Source organism: Bombina bombina, chromosome 6 (genome assembly GCF_027579735.1).
Source record: "Bombina bombina isolate aBomBom1 chromosome 6, aBomBom1.pri, whole genome shotgun sequence".
Lineage (NCBI taxonomy): Eukaryota > Metazoa > Chordata > Amphibia > Anura > Bombinatoridae > Bombina > Bombina bombina.
Window position 1 is genome coordinate 355141702 of NC_069504.1, and position 22111 is coordinate 355163812.

Here is a 22111-nt window from a genome sequence, read left to right on the forward strand (position 1 = left end):
TCTCCCTCAGGACAAGAGAAATAAACAAAAGGGACGACAGAGTAATTTTCGTTCCTTTTGAAATTTCAAGGGAAATTCTTCCTCTTCCGCCTCCAAACAGGAACAGTCTAAATCTTCATGTAGACCCAATCAGTCTTCGAATAAGGAAAAACAATCCAAGAAACCTGCTATTGAATCAAGTTTTCTTCCCAGAGGCAGATTTCTGCTTTCAAGATTATCTGTAGACCAGACAAAGAGAGAGGCGTTCTTACACTGTGTTAGAGACCTCTCAGACCTGGGAGTGATAGTTCCTGTTCTGTTTCAGGAACGGGGTCTGGGATTTTATTCCAATCTGTTCGTGGTCCCAAAAAAAAGAGGGAACTTTCAGGCCTGTTTTAGAACTCAAGAGTCTAAACAAATTCCTCAGAGTACCGTCTGTCAAGATGGAAACTATTCGTTCCATTCTCCCTTTGTTCCAAGAGAGTCAATTTATGACATCTGTGGATTTAAAGGACGCGTACTTGCATGTTCCCATTCACAGGGATCATCACAGGTTTTCTAAGGTTTGCCTTTCTAGACAAACACTTCCAATTCGGGACTCTGCCCTTCGGTCTTGCCACAGCTCCCAGAAGTTTCTCAAAGGTTCTGGGTTCGCTGTTGGCGGTGCTTCGGTTACAGGGCATTGCAGTGGCGCCCTATCTGGACGACATCCTAGTCCAGGCGCCATTTTTACAAGAAAGAGTTCCTTAGTCCCAAATACAAGGGTAACTTTCCTGGGAACCATAATAGATTGCCTATCAATGAAGATATCTCTGACAGAAGTCAGGAACTCAAAGTTTTTCGATACTTGTCTAGCTCTTCAGTCCACTCCTCGGCCATCAGTGGCTCAATGCATGGAGGTAATCGGGCTGATGGTAGCGGCAATTGACATCCTGTTTGCTCGGTTCCATCTCAGACCCCTGCAGTTAAACATGCTCAGGCAATGGGACGGAGATTATGCAGATTTGTCTCCTCGAATACTTCTGGAGCAGGAGACAAGGGATTCTCTTCAATGGTGGTTGTCTCTGGGTCATTACTCCCAGGGAACCTGCTTTCGTAGGCCATCTTGGGTATTTGTGACAACAGACGTCAGCCTTCTAGGATGGGGAGCAGTCTGTGGTTCTCTAAATGCTCAGGGAGTTTGGACTCAGTCAGTGTCTGTTCTACCTATAAACATTCTGGAACTGAGAGCGTTCTTCAATTCTCTTCTGGCCTGGCCCCAGTGAGCCTCGGTCCAGTTCATCAGGTTCCAGTCGGACAACATAACTTCAGTGGCTTACATCAATCATCAGGGAGAAACGAGGAGTTCCTTAGCGATGAATGAGGTAACCAAAATAATTCAGTGGGCGGAATCCCACTCTTGCTGTCTGTCGGCGATCCACATTCCAGGGGTGGACAACTGGGAGGCGGAGATCCCTGAGCTGGCAGACCTTTCATCCAGGGGAGTGGGGACTCCATCCGGATGTGTTCTCAGACCTGATTCTCAAGCGGGGTCAGCCGGAATTGGATCTCATGGCATCTCAACAGAATGCCAAGCTCCCGAGATAGGGGTCGGGCGGAACTGATAGATGCTCTGGCGGTCCCTTGGACCTTCAGTCTAGCATACCTATTTCCTCCGTTTGTTCTTCTTCTTCGGGTCATTGCTCGAATCAAGCAGGAGAAGGCATTTGGTATGCAGATCTGGTGGACATGTCATCTCTGCCACCTTGGAGACTTCCGTTGAGGAAGGACCTTCTAATTCAAGGCCCTTCCTTCACCCAAATCTAGTTTCTCTGAAACTGACTGCTTGTAGATTGAACGCTTAATTTTATCCAAGCTGGGTTTTTCAGAATCAGTCTTAGAGACCATGATTCAGGCTTGTTAGCCTGTAACTAGAAAGATTTACCATAGGATATGGCGTAAATATCTCTATTGGTGTGATTCCAAGCGCTACTCATGGAGTAGAGTTAGGATTCTTAGAATTTTGTCTTTTTTCCAAGAGGGTTTGGAGAAAGGATTATCGACAAGTTCCCTAAAGGGGCAAATTTCTGCCTTATCTATTTTGTTACACAAACATCTGGCAGATGTTCCAGATGTACAATCATTTTATCAGGCCTGTGTTCAAGCCAGTTACTCCTCCATGGAGTCTGAATTTAGTGCTTAAAGTTCTTCAAGGGGCTCCGTTTGAGCCTATGTATTCCTTAGATATTAAATTGTTATCTTGGAAAGTTTTATTTCTGATTGCTATTTCTTCTGCTCGCAGAGTGTCATAGCTCTCGGCTTTGCAGTACGAGTCTCCTTGCCTTATTTTTCATTCAGATAAGGTAGTTTTACGTACTAAATTAGGATTTCTTCCTAAAGTTGTTTCTGATCGGAACATTAATCAGGAGATTGTTGTTCCTTCCTTGTGTCCTAATCCTTCTTCTCTGAAGGAACGGCTTCTACTCAATTGGGACGTAGTTCATGCCTTAAAGTTTTATCTGCAGGTGACTAAGGATTTTCGTCAGTCTCCTGTTTTGTTTGTGGTTTTCTCAGGAAAATGTAAGGGACAGAAGGCTACGGCTACTTCTCTTTCTTTTTGGCTGAAGAGTATCATACGTTTACATATGAGACAGCTAGACAGCAGCCTTCAGAGAGAGTTACGGCTCATTCCACAAGGGCTGTTGCTTCCTCATGGGCATTCAAGAATGAAGCTTCTGGGGAACAGATTTGCAAGGCTGCAACTTGGTCTTCACACTTTTTCAAAGTTTTACAAATTTGACACTTTTGCCTCGGCTGAGGCCGCTTTTGGGAAAGGTTCTTCAAGCAGTGATGCCTTCCATTTAGGTTTCCTGTCTTCTCCCTGCCGCATCATCTGTGTACTCTAGCTTGGGTATTGAATCCCATTAGTAATTAAGATGATCCATGGACTCATTGTGTCATAAAAAAGATATTTCCTTTCTTTCCTTAACTTCGGTCGAATGACTGGAGTGGAAGGGAAGGGAGGAGCTATTTATCAGCTCTGCTGTGGGCCCTTTGCTGCCTCCTGCTGACCAGGAGGTGAATATCCCATTAGTAATTAAGATGATCCGTGGACTCATTGTGTCAAAAAATAAATACATTTATCAGGTAAGCATAGATTTTCGTTTTTTCAGCATATTTATAAAGAATGCTACCTTTGTTACTCTCACTTTATTTCTAAAGCATTAGGCCTATATGAAGTACTTTTATAGCATGGTAAGAGTTGTATCCTCTATTATCTCTGTTATTTTCTGTTAAAGTGAAGGTCAATTTTGATGAATTAGTGCCCGGTTTTTAATAATCATATTAAAAACAAGGACACTTCATCAAAATTGATATTTTGCTCTTTTTCTTCAAAAACGTACCTTTTCATTCTGGCAGCCGCTCCAGCGATTCCCATGGCCGTCAGAAGCCTCTGCAGACGTCAGAGATGACAAATCCGGCTTCCTGCAATCACAGCTTCCCCCCGGGGGAATCTTGGCCTGATGCAACGCTGAGATTGGAGGAATCCGGATACGTCTTTTTGGACCCACAAAGAAGGCTTGCAACGGGCGGAGGAAGTGCTGGAGCGGCTGTCAACATTAAAAAGTAAGTTTTTGAAGAAAACGAGTGAAATGCCAACTTTGATGAATTAAAGTGCCCTTGTTTTTAATAGGATTATTAAAAACCGGGCCCTCATTCATCAAAATTGACCTTGACTTTAAAGAGAACATAAAGAGAACATATGTGTAGGATGATTATATTCATTTCATATTTTAAATTTCCCTTATGTGATTCTATTCAGAGATATATAGGTGTGGTACCCTTTATAGCATTTAAATGCTTTTCACCTCTCATTCTAATGTGTGTGTGTGTGTATATATGTGTGTGGGATTATTAGCATTACGAATGTTAATCTCTTTAATGGATTACACAATGCAAATGAATGTAGTGTCTTATTAGACTTGAGATGCTTAATATCTTTTATTGCCTGTAGATGAAATATTGGTGGATATTTATCAAGCCGTCAACCGCAAATACGCTGGAATTCCGCAGCATAATTGTTGCAAGCTTGACCCGACCGAGTTATCAAAGCCTACAGACCGGCAGAAGTGGAAATCTGTAAAGTAACATACTATCCGCCAGTCTCAATCTGACACAGATCGATGCTTATGTCATTACAGATGTTCCGAATACACATTTGGCTCTATTTAAAACTTTTTCAAAGTTATCAAATAGTTAACAGGTACGCTTGCGGCTATTCCGGCCCAGCGTACCTGGTTTTCAATCCGCAATCCTGGAGGCCGCGGATGTCATCAGAATCAATGGTAGTCTGAAAGCAGCGAAAGCTTATATTCGATGCTGCCAGATATCCCATTGATTTTCTATGGTTGAAAACAAGTAACGTTTACACCTAACATAAGCCCCGAGTCTAAACACCCCTAATCTGCCACCCCGACATCGCTAAAACCTACATAATGTTATTAACCCCTATTCCGCCGCTCCCAGACCCCCGCCGCTAACTAAATAAAGTTATTAACCCCTATCCCGCCACCTAAATAAATGTATTAACCACTATCCCGTCGCTCCCGGGCCCCGCCGCCAGATAAATAAATGTATTAACCCCTAAAATCAGCTCTTTTACCTGTAAAAAAAATACAAAGCCCCCCCAACAGTATACATTTTAGTATAGTGGCGGCGTTTAGTGACGGTATAAATAAAGTTTGTGAAAAGCCAAATAGATGCGAGATCGATGACACAACAGTCCGATGCTCCCCGTACTTGGTGTGTGTCTTTTTGCCAGCTTTTTTTTTTATTAATATGGAGATTGTATTCAGGTCCGTGGCCGCGATGTTAGGCAAGCGTATTGGTGCCGGTGACTGCAGCATAGTTGAGGCTTTGATGAATATCCCCCAATTATCTTTACAAATGCTTCCTTTTTCTTTACTGCTGTAGAATTTGCAGATTTGGTGTATTCTTAGTATCGTGTTTATTTCCTCTTATGATGCTCAGGTAGTAAGAAGATCTTATTGGCACTTTCTGGTTATTGCTTCTATATCACAAATATATAGGAAGATTTCTAGCATTTCCATATTTACTCATATTCTCTTTTTATCAAGAGATTCAGGTGAATTTGATTTATATAACTAGTTGTATGTATGTGTTTCCTTCTCCGCCTCTTCTCTGAAGTGGATTATTTAATTAGGATCAATATTAATTTTTTTCTGTGGTGGAAAACGTAATAATTTTGGTGATATTTTAGCATTACCTATATTGAAATATCCAATTGGCTAAAGTAGGTGATCCCTACTTGTGGTATTTTTATAAGCTTACAGCTGCTTAATCTTTTTATTTTCTTTTGTGGATAGTTGATTTATATTTGCTTTCTTTTAGAGAATTGGGCTCAATCACTCTGTTATAGAAGGTTCTTTTCCTATGTAGTGTTTTCACAGTATTGCCATGTATCTGTGACTGTTATTCTTTATTGCGGTGTAATATCTATATCTTTGTCAATCTCAGGGATTGCTGTGGCGCTGTGCTAGATTGACATTTGATTCAGGCCCAATCTCTTCCTTTAATGCCTACTCTCTCTGGAAACTAAATCTGGACTACAAAGTCTCTCAACCTATTCAAGATCAATGTTCTGTGAGTTATTTTACATTCTATCTTCCGTCTCCTTGACCCACAGTGGTTCTCTACTGGAGTTAGTGAGTGTATAGTACAGTTTCGGAATTATTCCGATTTCTCGTTTTCATTTGAGAACTCTACATTCCGTTTTCTTAGACTGGGAATGAGGTCTATTCCGATAGTTCGCAGGCAATTCACTGGATCAGACAGACGTGTTCAATTTCTGAAGATCAGGGACCTGGCTGCTGGAGGAAGAGTCTCTCCCCATTCTCTTCTGGATTGGGTGCCAGCTTCATTGCTTGTTGTGGCCTCTATTTTGTTCTTTTTCCTCTTTTCTAGATCACGGTCCTTTCTCCTTTCAGTCTACATACCTTGAGGATGTCTGCTTGGAGCTTCTTTGACTAGTCTTGTCTCGGAGAAGATCTCTGAGTGGGTGTCCATTTTCTTCTTAGATTTAGAGGGTCTTTCTATTGGTGTGAATAGCGTGGAATTCATAATCTCCTGCAGTTCTTTCAGGTGGTCGGCCTGTAGGTTCTGCCCTTCTTAGTTGTTTATTTTGGCCAGAGGTTCAGATGTGTTCTGGCTATTGCTAGGATTGACCTTCTTTTTCATCCTGTTGCTCCTCCTTGGAGCCTTAACTGTGTTTTCTTCAGCCTCTGTTTGAGCCTACACATTTTTGTGATGTCAAGTTGTTCACTTGGGAGGTGATCTTTATCTGTTTCTTAGTTTTTTTCTGTGTGTTGGTTTATCTGACCTCCGATGTGGCTTATTTCTTTCATGTAATTACCAAGAGTCCATGAGCTAGTGACGTATGGGATATACATTCCTACCAGGAGGGGCAAAGTTTCCCAAACCTCAAAATGCCTATAAATACACCCCTCACCACACCCACAAATCAGTTTTACAAACTTTGCCTCCCATGGAGGTGGTGAAGTAAGTTTGTGCTAGATTCTTCGTTGATATGCGCTTCGCAGCAGGCTGGAGCCCGGTTTTCCTCTCAGTGTGCAGTGAATGTCAGAGGGATGTGAAGAGAGTATTGCCTATTTGAATTCAATGATCTCCTTCTACGGGGTCTATTTCATAGGTTCTCTGTTATCGGTCGTAGAGATTCATCTCTTACCTCCCTTTTCAGATCGACGATATACTCTTATATATACCATTACCTCTACTGATTCTCATTTCAGTACTGGTTTGGCTTTCTACTACATGTAGATGAGTGTCCTGGGGTAAGTAAGTCTTATTTTTGTGACACTCTAAGCTATGGTTGGGCACTTTATATAAAGTTCTAAATATATGTGTTTAAACATTTATTTGCCTTGATTCAGGATGTTCAACATTCCTTATTTCAGACAGTCAGTTTCATTATTTAGGATAATGCATTTGAATAATCAATTTTTCTTACCTTAAAATTTGACTTTTTTTCCTGTGGGCTGTTAGGCTCGCGGGGGCTGAAAATGCTTCATTTTATTGCGTCATTCTTGGCGCAGACTTTTTTGGCGCAAAAAAATTTCTTTGTCATTTCCGGCGTCATACTTGTCCCCGGAAGTTGCGTAATTTTTTTGACGTTTTTGCGCCAAAAATGTCGGCGTCACCGGATGCGGCGTCATTTTTGGCGCTTTAAGCATTTAGGCGCCAAATAATGTGGGCGTCTTTTTTTGGTGCTAAAAAATATGGGCGTCATTATTGTCTCCACATTATTTGTCTCATTGTTTATTTGCTTCTGGTTGCTAGCTTGTTCATTGGCATCTTTTCCCATTCCTGAAACTGTCATTTAAGGAATTTGATCAATTTTGCTTTATATGTTGTTTTTTCTATTACATATTGCAAGATGTCTCAGATTGACCCTGAATCAGAAGATACTTCTGGAAAATTGCTGCCTGATGCTGAATCTACCAAAGTTAAGTGTATTTGTTGTAAACTTGTGGTAACTGTTCCTCCGGCTGTTGTTTGTAATGAATGTCATGACAAACTTATTAATGCAGATAATATTTCCTTTAGTAATGTTCCATTACCTATTGCTGTTCCATCAACATCTAATATTCAGGGTGTTCCTGTTAACATAAGAGATTTTGTTTCTAAATCTATTAAGAAGGCTATGTCTGTTATTCCTCCTTCTAGTAAACGTAAAAAGGTCTTTTAAAACTTCTCATTTTTCAGATGAATTTTTAAATGAACATCATCATTCTGATTCTGATAATGATTTTTCTGGTTCAGAGGATTCTGTTTCAGAGGTTGATACTGATAAATCTTCATATTTATTTAAAATGGAATTTATTCGTTCTTTACTTAAAGAAGTCTTAATTGCATTAGAAATAGAGGAATCTGGTCCTCTTGATACTAAATCTAAACGTTTGAATACAGTTTTTAAACCTCCTGTAGTTATTCCAGAGGTTTTTCCCGTTCCTGATGCTATTTCTGAAGTAATTTCTAGGGAATGGAATAATTTGGGTAATTAATGTACTCCTTCTAAACGGTTTAAGCAATTATATCCTGTGCCATCTGACAGATTAGAGTTTTGGGACAAAATCCCTAAGGTTGATGGGGCTATCTCCACTCTTGCTAAACGTACTACTATTCCTACGGCAGATAGTACTTCCTTTAAGGATCCTTTAGATAGGAAAATTGAATCCTTTCTAAGAAAAGCTTACTTATGTTCAGGTAATCTTCTTAGACCTGCTATATCTTTGGCGGATGTTGCTGCAGCTTCAACTTTCTGGTTGGAAGCTTTAGCACAACAAGTAACAGATCATAATACTCATAGCATTGTTAATCTTCTTCAACATGCTAATAACTTTATTTGTGATGCCATCTTTGATATCATTAGGGTTGATGTCAGGTATATGTCTTTAGCAATTTTAGCTAGAAGAGCTTTATGGCTTAAAACTTGGAATGCTGATATGTCTTCTAAGTCAACTTTGCTTTCCCTTTCTTTCCAAGGTAATAAATTAAATCAAATTGGGTGGATTAGTGCGCGCTAAAGGAAGGTATTGCTAAACACTACTCTAAAGATACAATCTCTGTATGTATCAAATACAAGTTAATAACCAAATAGTGAAGCCAAAGCTTCAAGATAGAGAAAGTGCGCTAACAAGCTGAAAGTATACACACCATATAAGGAATTGAAGTGAAAATTTAATAAACATATAGAATAAGATACACAAATATATACACTAAAAATAGGGACGTCTCCCTGTAATGTAAATAAAACTAGGAAAAAATCCTAATGAAAAAACAGGTTAAAACCTATAAATGATGAATAATGCAGATACTAATTGATAATCTATGACATAAAAAAAGATATAGCATAAAAATGATAATTAAAAGATATGGCATAACAGTGATATCATAAAATAAAACTTAAAAGACAAGCACCAAGTTCATATGTATCAACACAGTGCAGGTGGCCGTATGCAAATGAATGCCGATATTGGAACAGTGGAAAGAAAATAACGGCTTGTACCACAAATAGATACAGTTTACTGTACCGTAAGTCAAGAGAGTGTTCAGAGGGTGTTACCGAGGAGAAGAAATCCTTCGGTCAAGGCTTGGACTGCAGCTGCAGTAACTGCCGTTCCTGGAGATAGAAGTGTGCAAACCTCTGCACATGTGAGTCGGCGTCTGACGTCACAGGCTTCTCATCGGCTCCTCTCAGGGTGTTACTCGCTGCTCCAGCAGCGTAAAGGAAAAGCAGCTGATTGCTGTGTCCTGGTGGGAACTTTCTGTGAAGGCAGACTTGGCTGCTGTAGGTATGTTTAATGATCCAATACAATAGTGGGGCACAAGTTATCCCTCACCTTGGGATATTCAAAGATGCTGGTAACCCGGGTTTAAAGTTCAAAGATGCTGGTAACCCGGGTTTAAAGTTGCAGTACAGGCTGTACTGAAATATCCCTTGCTGTTTCAAAGTCACAGTGTCACAGTGTCACAAATGCAAGCGACGTGTTTCGCCCTCCCTTGGGCTTTATCACGATCTTGATAAAGCCCAAGGGAGGGCGAAACACGTCGCTTGCATTTGTGACACTGTGACTTTGAAACAGCAAGGGATATTTCAGTACAGCCTGTACTGCAACTTTAAACCCGGGTTACCAGCATCTTTGAATATCCCAAGGTGAGGGATAACTTGTGCCCCACTATTGTATTGGATCATTAAACATACCTACAGCAGCCAAGTCTGCCTTCACAGAAAGTTCCCACCAGGACACAGCAATCAGCTGCTTTTCCTTTACGCTGCTGGAGCAGCGAGTAACACCCTGAGAGGAGCCGATGAGAAGCCTGTGACGTCAGACGCCGACTCACATGTGCAGAGGTTTGCACACTTCTATCTCCAGGAACGGCAGTTACTGCAGCTGCGGTCCAAGCCTTGACCGAAGGATTTCTTCTCCTCGGTAACACCCTCTGAACACTCTCTTGACTTACGGTACAGTAAACTGTATCTATTTGTGGTACAAGCCGTTATTTTCTTTCCACTGTTCCAATATCGGCATTCATTTGCATACGGCCACCTGCACTGTGTTGATACATATGAACTTGGTGCTTGTCTTTTAAGTTTTATTTTATGATATCACTGTTATGCCATATCTTTTAATTATCATTTTTATGCTATATCTTTTTTTATGTCATAGATTATCAATTAGTATCTGCATTATTCATCATTTATAGGTTTTAACCTGTTTTTTCATTAGGATTTTTTCCTAGTTTTATTTACATTACAGGGAGACGTCCCTATTTTTAGTGTATATATTTGTGTATCTTATTCTATATGTTTATTAAATTTTCACTTCAATTCCTTATATGGTGTGTATACTTTCAGCTTGTTAGCGCACTTTCTCTATCTTGAAGCTTTGGCTTCACTATTTGGTTATCAAGGTAATAAATTGTTTGGTTCACAGTTGGATTCTATTATTTCAACTGTTACTTGGGGGAAAGGAACTTTTTTACCACAGGATAAAAAATCTAAAGGTAAATTTAGGTCTGCTAATCGTTTTCGTTCCTTTCGTCACAATAAGGAACAAAAACCTGATCCTTCCCCTACAGGAGCAGTATCAGTTTGGAAACCATCTCCAGTCTGGAATAAATCCAAGCCATTAGAAAGCCAAAGCCAGCTCCCAAGTCCACATGAAGGTGCGGCCCTCATTCCAGCCCAGCTGGTAGGGGGCAAATTACGATTTTTCAAAGAAATTTAGATCAATTCGATTCACAATCTTTGGATTCAGAATATTGTTTCACAAGGGTACAGAATAGGCTTCAAGATAAGGCCTCCTGCAAGAAGATTTTTCTTTCCCGTGTCCCAATAAATCCGGTGAAGGCTCAAGCATTTCTGAAATGTGTTTCAGATCTAGAGTTGGCTGGAGTAATTGTGCCAGTTCCAATTTTGGAACAGGGGCTGGGGTTTTACTCAAATCTCTTCATTGTACCAAAGAAGGAGAATTCCTTCAGACCAGTTCTGGATTTAAAAATATTGAATCGTTATGTAAGGATACCAACATTCAAAATGGTAACTATAAGGACTATTCTGCCTTTTGTTCAGCAAGGGCATTATATGTCCACAATAGATTTACAAGATGCATATTCCGATTCATCCAGATCACTATCAGTTTCTGAGATTCTCTTTTCTAGACAAGCATTACCAGTTTGTGGCTCTGCCGTTTGGCCTAGCAACAGCTCCAAGGATTTTTACAAAGGTTCTCGGTGCCCTTCTACCTGTAATCAGAAGACAGAATATTGTGGTATTTCCTTATTTGGACGATATCTTGGTACTTGCTCAGTCTTCACATTTAGCAGAATCTCATACGAATCGACTTGTATCGTTTCTTCAAGAACATGGTTGGAGGATCAATTTACCAAAGAGTTCGTTGATTCCTCAGACAAGGGTAACCTTTTTAGGTTTCCAGATAGATTCAGTGTCCATGACTCTGTCACTGACGGACAAGAGACGTCTAAAATTGGTTTCAGCTTGTCGAAACCTTCAGTCTCAATCATTCCCTTCGGTAGCCTTTTGCATGGAAATTCTAGGTCTTATGACTGCTGCATCGGACGCGATCCCCTTTGCTCGTTTTCACATGCGACCTCTTCAGCTCTGTATGCTGAACCAGTGGTGCAGGGATTACACAAAGATATCACAATTAATATCTTTAAAACCGATTGTACGACACTCTCTGATGTGGTGGACAGACCACCATCGTTTAGTTCAGGGGGCTTCTTTTGTTCTTCCGACCTGGACTGTGATCTCAACAGATGCAAGTCTGACAGGTTGGGGAGCTGTATGGGGGTCTCTGACAGCACAAGGGGTTTGGGAATCTCAGGAGGCGAGATTACCAATCAACATTTTGGAACTCCGTGCGATTTTCAGAGCTCTTCAGTCGTGGCCTCTTCTAAAGAGAGAGTCGTTCATTTGTTTTCAGACAGACAATGTCACAACCGTGGCATATGTCAATCATCAAGGAGGGACTCACAGTCCTCTGGCTATGAAAGAAGTATCTCAAATACTTGTATGGGCGGAATCCAGCTCCTGTCTAATTTCTGCGGTTCATGTCCCAGGTATAGACAATTGGGAAGCGGATTATCTCAGTCGCCAAACATTACATCCGGGCGAATGGTCTCTTCACCCAGAGGTATTTCTTCAGATTGTTCAAATGTGGGGACTTCCAGAAATAGATATGATGGCCTCTCATCTAAACAAGAAGCTTCCCAGGTATCTGTCCAGATCCAGGGATCCTCAGGCGGAAGCAGTGGATGCATTGTCACTTCCTTGGAAGTATCATCCTGCCTATATCTTTCCTCCTCTAGTTCTTCTTCCAAGAGTGATTTCCAAGATTCTAAAGGAGCGTTCGTTTGTTCTGCTGGTAGCTCCAGCATGGCCTCACAGGTTTTGGTATGCGGATCTTGTCCAGATGGCTACTTGCCAACCATGGACTCTTCCGTTAAGACCAGACCTTCTATCGCAAGGTCCTTTTTTCCATCAGGATCTCAAATCCTTAAATTTGAAGGTATGGAGATTGAACGCTTGATTCTCAGTCATAGAGGTTTCTCTGACTCCGTAATTAATACTATGTTACAGGCTCGTAAATCTGTTTCTAGGAAGATATATTATCGAGTCTGGAAGACTTACATTTCTTGGTGTTCTTCTCATCATTTTTCTTGGCATTCTTTTAGAATCCCTAGAATTTTACAGTTTCTTCAGGATGGTTTGGATAAAGGTTTGTCTGCAAGTTCCTTGAAAGGACAAATCTCTGCTCTTTCTGTTCTTTTTCACAGAAAGATTGCTAATCTTCCTGATATTCATTGTTTTGTACAGGCTTTGGTTCGGATAAAACCTGTCATTAAGTCAATTTCTCCTCCTTGGAGTTTGAATTTGGTTCTGGGGGCTCTTCAAGCTCCTCCGTTTGAACCTATGCATTCGCTGGATATTAAATTACTTTCTTGGAAAGTTTTGTTTCTTTTGGCCATCTCTTCTGCTAGAAGAGTTTCTGAATTATCTGCTCTTTCTTGTGAGTCTCCTTTTCTGATTTTTCATCAGGATAAGGCGGTGTTGCGAACTTCATTTAAATTTTTACCTAAGCTTGTGAATTCGAACAACATTAGTAGAGAAATTGTGGTTCCTTCTTTGTGTCCTAATCCTAAGAACTCTAAGGAAAGATAGTTGCATTCTTTGGATGTAGTTAGAGCTTTGAAATATTATGTTGAAGCTACTAAAGATTTCCGAAAGACTTCTAGTCTATTTGTTATCTTTTCTGGTTCTAGGAAAGGTCAGAAGGCTTCTGCCATTTCTTTGGCATCTTGGTTAAAGTCTTTGATTCATCATGCTTATGTCAAGTCGGGTAGAACTCCCCCTCAAAGGATTACAGCTCATTCGACTAGGTCAGTCTCTACTTCCTGGGCTTTTAGGAATGAAGCTTCGGTTGATCAGATTTGCAAAGCAGCAACTTGGTCTTCTTTGCATACTTTTACTAAATTCTACCATTTTGATGTGTTTTCTTCTTCTGAAGCAGTTTTTGGTAGAAAAGTACTTCAGGCAGCTGTTTCAGTTTGATTCTTCTGCTTATATTTTCAGTTTTTTTCATTATAAGATTTAAACTTTGTTTTGGGGTGTGGATTATTTTTCAGCGGAATTGGCTGTCTTTATTTTATCCCTCCCTCTCTAGTGACTCTTGCGTGGAAGATCCACATCTTGGGTATTCATTATCCCATACGTCACTAGCTCATGGACTCTTGCTAATTACATGAAAGAAAACATAATTTATGTAAGAACTTACCTGATAAATTCATTTCTTTCATATTAGCAAGAGTCCATGAGGCCCACCCTTTTTGAGGTGGTTATGATTTTTTTGTATAAAGCACAATTATTCCAATTCCTTATTTTTTATGCTTTCGCACTTTTTTCTTATCACCCCACTTCTTGGCTATTCGTTAAACTGATTTGTGGGTGTGGTGAGGGGTGTATTTATAGGCATTTTGAGGTTTGGGAAACTTTGCCCCTCCTGGTAGGAATGTATATCCCATACTAGCTCATGGACTCTTGCTAATATGAAAGAAATGAATTTATCAGGTAAGTTCTTACATAAATTATGTTTTTTCATCCTCTCTCTTGGAGAAGCTGTTGCATACTTTGACAGTGGTCAAAGCATTAAAGTTTCTACCTTCTCGCTTCTCAGGTTTTGTCCTTTGCGGTTTCTACTTCTTGGACCTTCATGCATGAAGTCTTTCAGTTTTAATGACCTCCGAGGCTGCTTCATCATATTCAAATTTTTCGTCTCTTCTGAGACATTTTTTAGGAGTGGTGCCTAGTGATTAGGACTGCTTTCTCTACTTTCCCTCCCTAATATGTGTGTACTCCTCAGCTTGGGTATTGATTTCTCATAGATTATGAATGTTTTCATGGACCCACACTGCCATTAGAAGGAAAATAAAATTTATGCTTACCTGATAAATTAATTTCCTTCTTGGCAGTTAGGGTCCACAAACCCACCCTGATTTAGTGTAGTGGCAGCAGTCTTGGCACCTTTATACCCCGTTTATCTCTCTACTTTTCCTTATTCTCAGCTTGAATTACTTGGGAAGTGGGAGGGATATTTCAAGGTTCTGTTTTGGGTGTCTTTGCCTCCTCCTGGTGGTCAGGTGAAGTATTTCCCATAGTTTATAAATGTTTTCATTGACCCTCACTGCCAAGAAGCAATTAACTAACTGTTAACTGGATACAGCAGTCTTTTTTTCAGTCTTTATCAGTCTTTTTATCACATATATGACATCTAATATTTGTTTAATTTTTTTGGCTAGGTATGCAAATGTTTTTCTCCAGCCTGTGACTGATGACATTGCCCCAGGATATCACAGCATTGTACAGAGGTAAAGCATGGCTTAGATTCTGTAAAAGTGAGAAAAAAACGAGTTTACTTGCCCTATCCATTCAAACCTTTATTTTCTTAAAGGCCCATGGACTTGTCTACCATAAAGAAAAACATTGAGACAGGATTGATTCGGAGCACTGCAGAGTTCCAGCGTGACATAATGCTCATGTTCCAGAATGCAGTGATGTACAACAGCTCTGACCATGATGTGTATCATATGGCTGTGGAAATGCAAAGGGATGTGCTGGAGCAGATCCAGGTAAGTTCTTATTATTTCCTTCTTTTCAGGACAAAACACATATGCCACTGCTGGAGGACTTTAAGATAATACCATAGAGAATCAAATACTGTAAATTACAAAGATTGTGTGTGGCACTTCCTGTTATTTTCCTTGTCAATTAGTCGTTTTATTTATTTTGCTATTTTTGAGCATCAGAAATATAAAACCCTGATTCCAAAAAAGTTGGGACAGTATGGAAAATGCAAAAACAAACAAACAAAAAGAGTAATTTAAAAATTTAAATTCACCCTGTACTATATTGAAAACACATTAACACATTATTTGATGTTATATTTTGTGAATTTGATGTATTTTTGAAAATATACACTAATTTCAAATCTGATGACTGCAACACGTTCCTAAAATGTTTAACGCAATTTAGCATTGTTGATGAGGTTAGGCTGGGATACCTACTGAAAGGGGCTGGGAAAACAAGAACAGCAGACATTCCCCCTCCTCTGCATATGAAAAGACCCATTATACAAACCGGAGCAAGCAGGAGTCTAGACTTGGGTCTACATCTTATACTTTGGGGCTTGGTTAGGAGTCTGAAAATCAGCACAATGTTGTTAAAATAATAAGCAAAACCATACATTGTTTAAAAAAAAACAAAAAAAAAACACAAAACAAAAAAAAAACACCCCCAGATGGGCTATATAAATGGATCATCTACAAAACATTTATGCAAAGAAAAATCTAGTGTACAATGTCCCTTTAAACTGCACCTTGTTGACTTCTCGGTGCTAAATTTTCTACATATCTGTCCCTAATTGGCTTTAGCTGATAACAACTGCAAAACAATGCACTCTATAATAACATTATAAGTGGGGCTATCCTTGTCTGGAGACTAAAACCCAGATTGGCTCCTCCAAAAAGGCAAATCGTGGGTGGAGTTTGGATATTGAAAACAAATTGCAGTAAAAAAGATTTAAATTTGTTTTAAAAAGTTAAGACTTGGTTGATATGTTATTCTATATAGCAACACATCAGAAATGTCTTGTAATTACATGGTTTTTACTGTCTCTTTAACAAAAATTAATTTAAAGGGACATTCAACACTGCCCACAACAATAATCTATGTTTCTAAACTAAGTATAAAGAGCAAGCTTCAACGTTCCCCCTTTCTCTTACTTACTGCCTTCACTGTTCAATCCTCATCGATAACTTCAAAATTTGTCTCCTAATATGGCTGCTTAACTCCCCCCACTGTGACGTATAGCTCGTCTTCTTCAAACTAGCCGGCAGTTATATCCCATTTCTCCTACTTCAATCCCAGCGCGTTCACGGGCGTTAGCGCATGCGCGATACAATAGGAACATTAAAAGCGGAACCATAATAACCCAAGTTGTTTCCGTTCCGATTATCTTACTTATAGTACTCCATTACGTAATATAAGCGGAACGGAAACAACTTGGATTATTTTGGTTCCGCTTTTAGTGTTCCTAGTATATTGCGCATGCGCTAACGGCCGTGAACGCGCTTGGATTTCAGTCCGGGGAATGGGCTCTCATTGGCTGCTAGTTTGAGAAAGAAGGCGAAGACGTCACGGTGGGGGGAGTTAGGAAGACATGTTAGGACACCAATTTGGAAGATAACAATGACGATTCAACAGTGAAGGCGGTAAGTAAGAGAAAGGGGGCACCTTGGAGCTTGATCTTTTTATTTAGTTTTGAAACATAGATTAATGTTGTGGGCAGTTTTGAATGTCCCTTTAATTATAATTTGTGCAACAAATGTTAAAAATAAAATAGCACATTTTGCTTAATATTGGCTTAAATGTTTGCCGGGTGATCAGTAAATTCAGCCATATGGTCTGCCCTTTAAATAAGTCATGGGGAGAACACTGAATGTGGCTATTCAAACCTTTTGTAAGTTGATTATGTTTAATGCTCAAAAAATAAAATATTTTGCTTTTTTATTTTAATAAGGCTAAAACTAAATTTAGGTGAGATAATGAATTTAGTAAAACTCTGCTGTAAAATTACAGAAACAATAAGTACATTTAAAACAAAAGAATTTCTGTCAGTTTACAGTGTGTGATGAGTCTGAAATTACAGTTATATTCCAGAGGGGTTTGCAAACGTTTGATTTACAATGTATAGAACCCCATTTGAAGGGTCAGTTACCAGTCTTCAACTACCAGTTTAAAAAAAATATAATTTGGCCTAGTCTTACAGGGATATTAAAGTTGATTTATCCATGCATTACAAATCCACTGCATTTCAACAAATGTGCATACAGATTCAGAATAAATATTTCAAAAGTAGTAACACCTTTCCTATTGTTAGAAAAATGCCCATTATTTTGCTTTTGCAGGATCCACCACTTGGAAATCCTCTTGAATATTTTTTATCTTGTTTTCTTTCCTATGGCTTAATAGGGGCACATATAAATGAGCTTTAGTATATATTAACCAATCACTGTGCAGCATGTAGGAGCATTATGGTTCTGGATTTCAGAGCGCACTCCAGCCTCCCTGGGGCCTGGGGGGGGGGGAATTGAAGCACTACAGTTTATAGAACTAAATTACAGGAAAAGGCAGCATTATAAATAATGAAAGTGTGTTTTGAACTTTTTTAAATTATGCATAATTATTGTTCCTTTTAAATGTTTTAAAGCATTCCGTATATTTCCATGAAGTTATATAACTGGCTGCCGATACTTTTAATGTATGTAGTAGACATGTGAATTTGTATATTTAGTTACTATCCAAATCTGTGCAAGTCCAAATCCTAGTGTATTGCGATTTCATAAGAAGAAATCAGGCTACGAATAGAGCCAAACACCGCAAGCGGCCACCTTCTTCTGCATTCAAATAGTAACTAAATATACAACTAGTATATAGTCATGTGTTGAGAGTCCTTGTGAGGACATAATTGCCAATTTAAGTTTATGAAGGTATTTTCCAGTCAGTTTGCTGTGGTTAGTGCTAAATAAATACTAAACTTCCTATGTTTCATATAAATTGGTCATCCTATATTTGTATTTTTTAAATATCTGCATTCTGTTATGATAAATCTTTTTCTCACAAGGACTAATCACTACCCTAGCATATTTTTATCATTGCACTGGCTAAAGCTTTTCATAGGTCATTGTTTTTAAAAACTCAGAGAATCTCATCATTTACCCATGTAAAATCTGTCACATACTATATCAGTGAGACAACCTGCTGTATCTCATTGCATCTTTTCATATATATGTATAGTGCTGCCAAAAATAATGTTTGACAAAGTGCAAGCAGGATTATATGTTATGAGAGACTTATTCATTGACTACTAAATTGGAAATGGTTAAATTTACTCCTCAATCAAAAAATCTAGCTCAGATAGAAATGTAACTGTTACTTTGTTCTATTAGCAATTCCTGGCCACTCAGTTAATAATGCAGACATCTGAATCTGGTATAAGCGCTAAGAGCTTAAGGGGACGTGACTCCACGCGCAAACAAGATGCTTCTGAGAAGGTAAGTGTGTTGGTGTTTCACTACCAAAGGCCATTTAATGAATATATAATATTGCCTCTTTATATAAAACCAAGTATTTTCATGTATTAGGACATATTAAAAATCTATATACTACAATCTACGCTGTTTTATACATGTGAACTCGCATATAAAGAAAACAAAATTGAATGTTTTATTTTTAATTTTTAAAAAGAAAAAGACAAATTTAGTTGTCTACTGCACCCATTATTTTATTTATTTGTGTTATATGTGTTTCTACTTCTTAAGTCCATGTTGTGAATCTGACTTTTCTGCTTTTATGTTGTCAAGATCTGCTTAGTGTTTGTCTATGTGTTTCAGTGTCTGTGGAATCTGATATGTTTTTCTGTTTGTCCTTTAACAGGACAGTGTCCCCATGGGCTCTCCTGCCTTCCTTCTCTCTCTTTTTGTAAGTATTGAATATCTGCAGTGTGTTGTGAACAAACGTATCTTTGGATTTTCCTTGCTTGAAATATTTGACTTGTCTTATGGCCTGGTTAATGTGTTCTTTATGTTTATATTCTTTATCTGTGGTGCAGTAAACTGCTTCATCTTGGCACAACCTTTTAAACTGTAAAATATGTTGTGTATTGGCGTTCGGCATCAAGGAGTAGTAATGGATATTTAGAGCTTTCTACAGTACCTTACAGGGTGAAAATATAGCAGGCCCAAGCCAAATCCTGTCCTTGGCTTAGAAAAGTCAAGTTTTTCATTCAGCAGTGTAGCTGTATATTCAGTAAAGCATCAATTAAAACAGCCTTTTAATCTGAATACAGACAAGGTTGAGAAAGCATTAGGATGAGGCAGCAGATTATTTCAGGTATGTGAGAATATTTTTTTAAGTTCCTGAAATGTGACACGTTTTGTCATGTGAATTCTGAGTAACAAAACAATATTATACTTTTCTGCTAATATCAAGTATTTTGTATTTAACAGGATGGAGGTACGCGTGGACGCCGCTGTGCTATTGAAGCTGACATGAAAATGAAAAAGTGAACTGTAATTGGATCCCTTATCACTTACAGACATTGATATCTGAGGTTTCTCCATGAAAAGAACAGGAGTTATTCTGCTAGCTGACAACCTCTTCCCAGTCTTGCGAAGCTTGTGAAACCATAGGACAGCACATTACTCCATCTTGACTTTTAACAGTGGCAGAATGTTGTGAATAAATTGTACATATGCACAGTAAATGTTCAGAATATTTTTTGTTCTGTTCATGTTTAGTCTATTCAAGAATTTCTACAGAATTATTTAAGTAGATGACTGTGTCATCACATTAGGCATTTAAGTATTGTTTTTGTCTTGGAAATTATATATGGCATGAAAAATGAAATCTCTGTTTTTTGCGTTATTAAAATTTAAGTCTAAAATTCTTCTGTGTGTTGTTGAATTGTGGAATTTAACCAAAGTATAGTACCTGTAGAAAATTAAAAAATGGACACAATACTTTTCTCTTGTAAGGTGTATCCAGTCCACGGATCATCCATTACTTGTGGGATATTCTCCTTCCCAACAGGAAGTTGCAAGAGGATCACCCACAGCAGAGCTGCTATATAGCTCCTCCCCTAACTGCCATATCCAGTCATTCTCCAGCATGGAAGTAGTAAGAGAGAAGTGGTGAAACGTAGTTGTTTTTTTTCTTCAATAAAAAGTTTGTTATTTTTAAATGGTACCGGAGTTGTACTATTTTGTCCCAGGCAGAAAATAGAAGAAGAATCTGCCTTTGATCTCTATGATCTTAGCAGGTTGTAACTAAGATCCATTGCTGTTCTCGCACATAACTGAAGAGAGAGGTAACTTCAGCTGGGGAATGGCGTGCAGGTTATCCTGCTATGAGGTATGTGCAGTTAATAATTTTTTCTAGAGATGTAAATGCTAGAAAATGCTGCTGATACCAGATTTATGTAAGGTAAGCCTGAATACAGTGATTTAATAGCGACTGGTATCATGCTTACTTGCAGAGGTAATACTCTTTTAGATTTTCAATATAAAACGTTTGCTGGCATGTTTAAACATTTTTATATATGCTTTGGTGATAAAACTTTATTGGGGCCTAGTTTTTTTCCACATCGCTGGCTTAAATTTGCCTAGAAACAGTTTCCTTAGGCTTTCCACTGTTTAGACATGAGTGGGAGGGGCCTAATTTAGCGCTTTATTGCGCAGTAACTTTTACAGACTCTCGAGACATCCAGCTTCCCTCCAGGAGTCCCCTGAATGCTATAGGACATCTCTAAAGGGCTCTTAGGCTTTCCAAAGTCGTTTGTTTGGGAAGGTAGGGCCACAGCAGAGCTGTGGCAGTTTGTTGTGACTGTTAAAAAAGGTCTATATCGTTTTTTTATCCGTTTTTTGAACTAAGGGGTTAATCATCCATTTGCAAGTGGGTGCAATGCTCTGTTAGCCTATTATAAACACTGTAAACATTTTGTTTGATTTACTGCTTTTTTTCACTGTTTTTCAAATTCTGACCTTTTTTATTTTTCTTAAAGGCACAGTACCGTTTTTATTGTTTGCTTGTTAACTTGATTTAAAGTGTTTTCCAAGCTTGCTGGTCTCATTGCTAGTCTGTTTAAACATGTCTGACATAGAGGAAACTCCTTGTTCATTATATTTAGAAGCCATGGTGGAATCCCCTCTTAGAATGTGTACCAAATGTACTGATTTCACTCTAAGTAATAAAGATCATATTCTGTCTTTAAAAAATTTATCACCAGAGGAATCTGACGAGGGGGAAGTTATGCCGACTAACTCGCCCCACGTGTCAGACCCTTTGACTCCCGCTCAAGGGACTCATGCTCAAGTGGCGCCAAGTACATCTAGGGTGCCCATGGCGTTTACTTTACAAGACATGGCGGCAGTCATGGATAATACACTGTCAGCGGTATTATCCAGACTACCTGGGTTTCGAGGAAAGCGAGATAGCTCTGGAGTTAGAAGAAATACAGAGCATACTGACGCTTTTGTAGCTATGTCTGATACTCCCTCACAATATGCAGAAGCTGAGGAAGGAGAGCTTCTTTCTGTGGGTGATGTTTCTGACTCAGGGAAGAGGATTCAACCTGATTCTGATATGTCAACATTTAAATTTAAGCTTGAACACCTCCGCATATTGCTCAGGGAGGTTTTAGCTGCTCTGAATGACTGTGATACAATTGCAGTGCCAGAAAAATTGTGTAGATTGGACAAATACTATGCAGTGCCGGTGTGCACTGACGTTTTTCCAATACCTAAAAGATTTACAGAAATTATTTCTAAGGAATGGGATAGACCAGGTGTGCCGTTCTCTCCCCCTCCTATTTTTAAGAAAATGTTTCCGATAGATGCCACAACACGGGACTTATGGCAGACAGTCCCTAAGGTAGAGGGAGCAGTTTCTACCCTAGCAAAGCGTACTACTATCCTT

At 39.0% G+C, this 22111-nt stretch overlaps 1 protein-coding gene across 4 annotated transcripts in view; it reads left to right on the forward strand.

The window, feature by feature from the left end:
- The window catches only part of BRD8 (bromodomain containing 8), a 230139-nt gene extending 210058 nt beyond the window's left edge, over positions 1 to 20081 (forward strand). For 2 of the 4 annotated variants that reach the window (XM_053717028.1, XM_053717030.1), the window contains 5 exons: positions 14878 to 14946; positions 15030 to 15207; positions 18586 to 18690; positions 19073 to 19117; positions 19645 to 20081. In XM_053717028.1, coding sequence (XP_053573003.1) covers positions 14878 to 14946; positions 15030 to 15207; positions 18586 to 18690; positions 19073 to 19117; positions 19645 to 19704 — 457 coding nt within the window. In that variant the 3' untranslated portion in view covers positions 19705 to 20081. The remainder of the gene's footprint in view (positions 1 to 14877; positions 14947 to 15029; positions 15208 to 18585; positions 18691 to 19072; positions 19118 to 19644) is intronic. The other 2 variants (XM_053717029.1, XM_053717031.1) reach the window with 1 other exon arrangement.
- Positions 20082 to 22111: the final 2030 nt, after the last annotated feature.